Raw genomic sequence first — 7,203 nt, 5'->3', positions numbered from 1 at the left:
TCTCTCTCTCTCTCTCTCTCTCTCTCTCGCTCCGTCAGTCAATCAGGTCTGCGGATCTGTCCCGTTAACGTTTAGGGTTTCTTCAGCTTCACGTTTGTTTTTAGCTTCGGTTTATAGTACTTACATACTTAGTAACCCGGGAGATTTCTGGTGAACGGGGGTTTCAGACATGCTGCTCGGTTTAAATGCAACTCCCGTTTTTTTTTTTTATGTCAGCACACTGATCATAAAAAAAATAAAAAGTTAAAAAAAGAAAGTTATATTGAGTATGAAAACTCTTGTTCATTACATTTTACTTCATAATTGCAACGGCATGTGTTGTATTCAGTGTTGCGAAACGTTTTGTATATAGTTTGTTTGTTACCATGACAACACCATTGATCTGAAGCTTGATGCTGTCATGTAAATAGTTTTAAAATCAGCAATAAATATAACAATTATTGATCAACTCATATCAATTGAATGCTTAAATAACATATCGGTTAAAGCCCTTAACATTTCAAGAGAACCCGACCCACTTCCTGGTTTAATCTGACCACTTCCGGTTTAGGCCCCGCCCAGTCCGAGTACGGATCCGGATACATGTGGTAAACAGATACAGATACAGATAATGCTGTACTCGCTCATCCCTAATATCTATCTATCTATCTATCTATCTATCTATCTATCTATCCGTGTATCTATCTATCTATCTATCTATCTATCTATCTATTTGTGTATCTATCTATCTATCTATCTATCTATCTATTTGTGTATCCATCCATCTATCTATCTATCTATCTATCTATCTATCTATCTATCTATCTATCTATCCATCTATCTATCTATCTATCTATCTATCTATCTATCTATCTATCTATCTATCTATCTATCCATCTATCTATCTATCTATCTAAAACATGAAGTGACTTCTCACAACAACATCTATGGAAACCTGCTTCACGAGGCGCTAAACTGAGTCCCAAATGTTTCAACTTGATGCTACGACATCGTAGGCCCTATTTTAACGATCTAAGAGCGCGGCGAGAAGCGCCTGGCTCAGGTGCGTTTAGGGCGTGTACGGAAAAAAAAGGTCCGTGCACCAATCAGAGGTCATCTCCCATTCCCATTGACAGCCAGGTGCGGTTGTACCTTGGCACATTGCTGTTATGATGGAGGATTTGCTGAGCAGGAAGGAGAGAAGAAACTGATCTGCTCGTTATAACATAATAGGACTTTTACGTCCTTAAAAAAAATCATCATCAATCAAATTGAACTAAACTGTTGAAACTGTCTCTGACAAAATACAAAGAGAGCTGAAAGCGAACCAAACAGCAACAAAGGCAAGAGGTGGTTCTTAAAAAAATATATAAATATATCTTTCAGTTATCAGTCTTTTTAGTCAGAGATGTCCACCATATTAACAGTCTGTCTTTTTATTACCTGGCAGAGGGAAGCAGGCTTTGGATGGTGGTGATGAAGATGAGCACGATGAAGGCGCACACCAGGTTGGACTTGAACACCTCGTCCCTCATCTGGGAGTACTGCACCGTGAAAAAGGAGAAGACAAAGAGGGAGGAAGAGGAGGTGAGAGAAAGACGGAGAAACGCGTTTTCATGGCCAACACAGAAGAGTAAAAGCACTGAAATGCACCGCAAACACACCGACTCGCTGCCACAGATGCATTCAATGGTTCAACCACAAGCGTTAGAGAGAGACAGGAGCCAGTGGGTTGGACGTGGTCCTGGGGAAGGAGCACAGCTGACAAGCACAATGCTAGCTCTTAGCCGCTAGCTGTTAGCTTTTAGCCGTTAGCTGAGTCAGAGACACATAGAGAGAGCGCTTTGCCAAATTAAGCTAGCTGTGAAGCTACACGGGGGCATAGAGAGAGCTTCTGAAAGCTTAACTTTCACTGGATTTGAGAACTATAAGATCGTGAACTTTAATTACTTTTATAAGGTTTTAAAATGTTAGCAATGTTAGTGCTATTGGTTTGAGTTAATCTTTATGAAATTATAGGTAGAACTTCCCCGATTCCAGCTTGTTACATGTGAATATGCTCGAGTTTCTTCTCTCCTCTGTGACATCAAACTAAATATCTTTGCATTGTGGACAAAACGAGACATTTGAGGATGTCATCTTGGTTTTTTTGGGACACACTGGTCCACATGTTTCACCATTTTATAGAAAACAACTAATTTATTATCCATAAAATAATCGACAATGATTATAATTGTTAGTTGAAGGCCTTTTAGCAAGTCAACCAAAGTAAAATATCCGAAAAGCAACAACAGCAAATAGCCTAAGGGCATTTATGGTAGTAGTTACTGTCTGAATTTAGTTTTGAGGTTTTGAAATTGACTTTTCCTCTACTGCATTTATGTTAACTTTAAAATGTCATGAGCTGTTTGGGGGGTAAAAGTATGTTTTAGAAAGGTTGTTGTTATCCTCCTCCAACTTAATTAAAATAGAGATGTTGTCCACCTGATGGGGTTAAAGCCTCGTATCTCCAGCTCTTTGATCAGTCTGTTGCATTTTGATAGTTTAGCACATGCTAACGCTTGTTTTGTAATGCAAGAACTCTCCTTTGGATGTACAGTAGTGTAACTGTGTGCATTGTATTTACTTTGTTAGAGACACTACTCGTCAATTAAGAGAAACTGTGAATGATTAAGGAACATTTTCTCTGGCCACGTGGAAAACAAATGTTGAGCAATTTTGGGAAATTGTTCATTTGCTTTCCAACTAAGGGTTAGATGAGAGGATGCGACTGTACTATGTGGAGCATAAATGTTTTAATCTTAAAATTCCTGTTGATGTTTTTTACGTGCATTGCCAATTTTAGGACTACGAAGTTAAACTGGTTATATTGAGATGGCAGAATGTGCGCTGATGTAGGACCCAGACCGATGAGTCACCAGTCTGGAGTCTGACTCATCGTAGTCTTTAACTTTCCACCCCCATGACCCCCGCTGCCCCATCCTCGCTCCGTCTCTTTCTCTAGGAGTGCTGGGAAATTAGCAAGAGGATGCTTCACGTTTTGGTCACAAATTTGGTACAAAAAAAAGCAAAATAAAGAGGGAGGCCAAAAACAGCAAATCACAGCACCACACTTACTTAAGAGGTTTTAGAGGTCAACCAACAACAAAAAAAAAGGTCTCAGAAAGGTTTTGAAGATGGCGATGGAGTTCTCAGGGAAGAAGGGAAGAGCTGATACGACAGTCAACTTAAAGGAACTAAGAAAAAATAGGGAGAAAGGGGACAAAAAGCTACAAAAGAGCATTGCATTCACAAAATAAAAGAATATTCAGACACGTTTTCATGTAATTATGACTTTGACATATCACAATTACGACTTAACATCTCATAAATATACCAGAATTACCCTTGGTCTTTCAATCTGGGTGATCTATTAATCTAGATCTATTAAAAAAAAGGTATATTGCAAGCTCACAGACTCACAGTTATGAGATGTAAAGTCCTAATTATGGGATATGTAAGACGTGAATTTGAGAAGAAATCTCAAAATTGTATCTTTTTGTAACAAAAGGTATTTTTTTGTTTAGTGAATGCAATGTCCTCCTTTTAAAAGGAAAAGTCAGCCTTTTCTACAGGACTTTAAAAAGGTAACAGGTCCATGGACTGTTGGTCATGAGTAAACTAAAGGGGGGGGGGGGGGGTCTGCAGTCTTAGCTCAACATATTAGCATTGCCAGGCATCAGTGTTTTGCACAAGTGACTTCTCTATATCTAAGCACTGAATGAATTGTTTTAACGTGCTTGGTTTAACTTGGGCAATAATTTAAAAAAGAAAAACGTCATAGTGAGTCAGTATCTACTATTAGAGAACGCGTATTCATGAACTAGTATGAAGTCTGAAATGTGCCAACTGGATACTCTTACTTCTAAAACCACTTTGTTATAGCTGTAAATCAACCAGGGTTTCTCCCGGTGCATAACGAGCCTGGCGGCCCCCCCAACAGGCCTAAACCACTGGGAATTATTTTTTAATGTATTTTACAACCATAGAAATAAAACTGATAGAAAGGCAATTCAACTCAACGCAGCAGAGCAGCAGCCATTTTGTTGTGTACCAATCAAATGACCACGGCAAACCGTTCAATGGCCTTTTTTAAAACTGCAGTTACAGTCAGGCGGCTTAGTTTTTAAATCTCCAGTTAGCTTTTAGCACCGATGTAAAGTGCGTCCCTATGGAATCTGTCTTATTGCTTATTTAACGTCTCATTTTCCCGATTCGGGTCGATGATTCTGTTTTGCAGAAACTATCTACATCGGAAAAGACACAACTTCTCTGAGGGAAACCCTGTCAATTACCACGTTTAACCCTCGTGTTGTCTTCCCGTCTGAATGGAAAATCAACACTTTTGTTGACGCGTTTCATCAATGTTTTAAACTTTTTCCTACGTTTTTGTCCCTTTTTTCAACACTTTTGACGCTTTTTTGGCGTTTTCAACACTACGTAACACTAACTTATTAACTTTAGTTTTACAGTTATTTTTGGAATTTATGGTCAATAAACCTCATTTATAGGAAAATATCCCTAATGTTTAAATTAGAAAAGCAGAAATTAGGAATTATTGAGACTAAAATGAAAGGAATGGATGTTGATAATAATCACAGACTGGAATATGTCAACTTTTACTCAATACTATTTCAAAAACACTTCCATTTGTTTTACAATGCTATAAAATTGAATAAGACGCCCCAAAATTAATGAAAGTAGAGATTTGTACTTGGCAAAGAGCGTTGGGTGGAATCAATCATGTTATTTTGGGGAATTAAAAACAACATTGATATAGGACAACGGGTCAATTTGACCCAAGGACAACATGAGGATTAAAAAAGCTATTATGACCTTGAGAATGACCCTTGAGAACAATAGTTTGATACAAAAATTTAAGGTCCATTTTCGGAGGTTTCAGCTGCATCTCAGGGTCTTCCTCCGGAGAGGTGGAGTTGAATGGGTGGAGACTCCATGAGATTTATGGATGAAGAGATGCAGTTGTAAGCTCTGTAAATGTAGGTCTTGAAAAACAAAGACCTATTAACCTAAAAAAATCTATTGTATTTGCATTTTAATTATTTGTTTTGTCTTTAAATGTTGTTAATAATTTGATTTTTTTTATTTGCGGAAATGCACAATCTATTATGTCTTATCATTTAAACGTGACTTTTCACAAAAGATTCCAAAATGGAAACGCTTACTATTAAGATTAATAAAATATTAAAGCAAGAAATTAACTGTGTGATGGAATATAACAGGCAGACAATAAATGCAATCACTATATGTAAAAGCCTGTAATAAATAACTACAAATGACATTTTAACATGTTATTATAATTCACCATTTAAAGGAATTACTTAAAACATAATTGCATGAAGTTTTTTTTATACCTTTGAATTTAGTGCATCATCTAAATGCAAATTGAAGTCATAACAGTTCTTCAAAATGGATCAGTTTATTAACCGGCTGTAATTTAAACTTTGAGTCCATGATTATTAATGTTGGCACACTTCAGACTGCACACACTGGACGACCAGATGGAGCAAAGTACTGACCCTGGACTGTTAAATGTACCTACTGTGTACTGTGTGTACTTCATTATATACGTTTTACGACGTCCTTCAGTTACACCATGAAGGTTTGTCTTTGTCCTCTGAATATTATCTCAAGTGCCTTTAGCTTAGAGTTGGGCAAGATATCGATGTTGCACCGATATTGAGATATGAGACTAGATATCGTCTTAGATTTTGGATATATTGGACTATCCTAATAAGGTAATTGTTGTCTTTTCCTGGTTTTACAGGCTGCATTACAGTAAAGGGATGCCATTTCCTGAACTTATCTGACTGTTCTAGCTCTTCTATTACTTACCTTTTACCACTAAGTCATTACATCATTTCTGGAGAATATTTATCAAAAATCTCTTTGTTAAAGCACCAATAGTCAACCATACAATATCGTCGCAATATCAACTTTAAAGGTACTTGGCATTGAATATCGTGATATTTGATTTTCTATATATACCGCCCAGCCCTACTTTAGCTTACTCATGATTGGATAAAAACTGTTGCTTCTTGTTTTGCTTCTAGAAAACTTAATCTAAGAATAGATGTGAGGAGGGAGAGGGAAAGAAAACCAAAAACAATCATCTATGTAAAGCCCCAGCTACCTTCTCTTCCAGGCTGGAGTCTTTAAACATCAGTGAGAAAGGCTTCATATGCTCTCTTCTCAACTTATCGCCACTCCTTAAGTCGATGGCGCTCTCTATTCGCTTGTTAATTTCCTCAGGACCAGAGTGGACATGCAAAGCTTGTGCGAGATGGTTTGGAAGCAGATTTATCGAATTTCTCGTTAGGGCAGCCAGAGTCTAGGGGGGAAAGCACATGCACATAGAATGAACCTGCTTGTCCCCCGTTGTGTTTCAAACAAGTTAGAAATGAAAAAGAAACAGACACCCAGTTACGTTCAGTACATACGCTAAAGAAAATGAATGAACAGGAAGATAAGGGGAGACCAAAATGCAACATTCGCTATCAGGAGGACAAGACCAAGCCATGCATCTCTCATTCACTCGCTGCGTGTTCACTCCGCACCGACGTCAGCGGTGACCGAGCTTGTAATTATGCACACGTTGTAACAAAGCACTGTGATTGGAAAAGGGAAAGACAGGAAATGAAACCAAACAAATCTGATGAAAATAAAACAGTATTAAGTAAGAACCGGTTGGACAACAAAACACAGCTGAGAGAAGAGTTCAGTTGCAAAATATGACAAATACACCAAATGCACAAAATAATACATTGTGTTATTGTGTTCATCTTTAGCGAGTAAAAGTATGAGAAAACCATCTGAATTAAAACAAAACTGGATCCTCAAAAAAATGAATTCCACTTTCAAAATGTTTGAGTGTTTTTGTTAACTCTTAAAATGAAACATGTCCCCAACGAGGACAACCCTGCAAGAAATATTGTAAAACATTGTCAAAAGTAGTTTTTTATAATGTATTACGTCATCACTTCCCCATTTCGCTTGGTCTTCCTTCTCTCTCTGCACACACACACACACACACACACACACACACACACACACACACGGGTTACCTGGTCCTCAGGTCTCTGCAGAGTAAATCCAGACAGCTAGCTAGACTATCTGTCCAATCTGAGGACTCTGGTTACCTGGTCCTCAGGTCTCTGCAGGGTA

General features: G+C 37.9%; 1 protein-coding gene across 1 annotated transcript in view; it reads right to left on the bottom strand.

Annotated features, from left to right (window-relative positions):
- Window positions 1–7,203, bottom strand: part of adcy8 (adenylate cyclase 8 (brain)) — a 66,867-nt gene that overhangs the window by 26,380 nt on the left and 33,284 nt on the right. Inside the window, exons 10-11 of the mRNA XM_034887382.1 lie at window positions 6,173–6,370; window positions 1,423–1,523 (exon numbers count right to left, since the gene is read on the bottom strand). Of these exons, the coding sequence (XP_034743273.1) occupies window positions 1,423–1,523; window positions 6,173–6,370 (299 nt within the window). The remainder of the gene's footprint in view (window positions 1–1,422; window positions 1,524–6,172; window positions 6,371–7,203) is intronic.

Source organism: Etheostoma cragini, chromosome 12 (genome assembly GCF_013103735.1).
Source record: "Etheostoma cragini isolate CJK2018 chromosome 12, CSU_Ecrag_1.0, whole genome shotgun sequence".
Taxonomy (NCBI): Eukaryota; Metazoa; Chordata; class Actinopteri; order Perciformes; family Percidae; genus Etheostoma; species Etheostoma cragini.
Note: the sequence above shows the minus strand (reverse complement) of the source record. Positions and strands in the feature narration are given on the sequence as shown.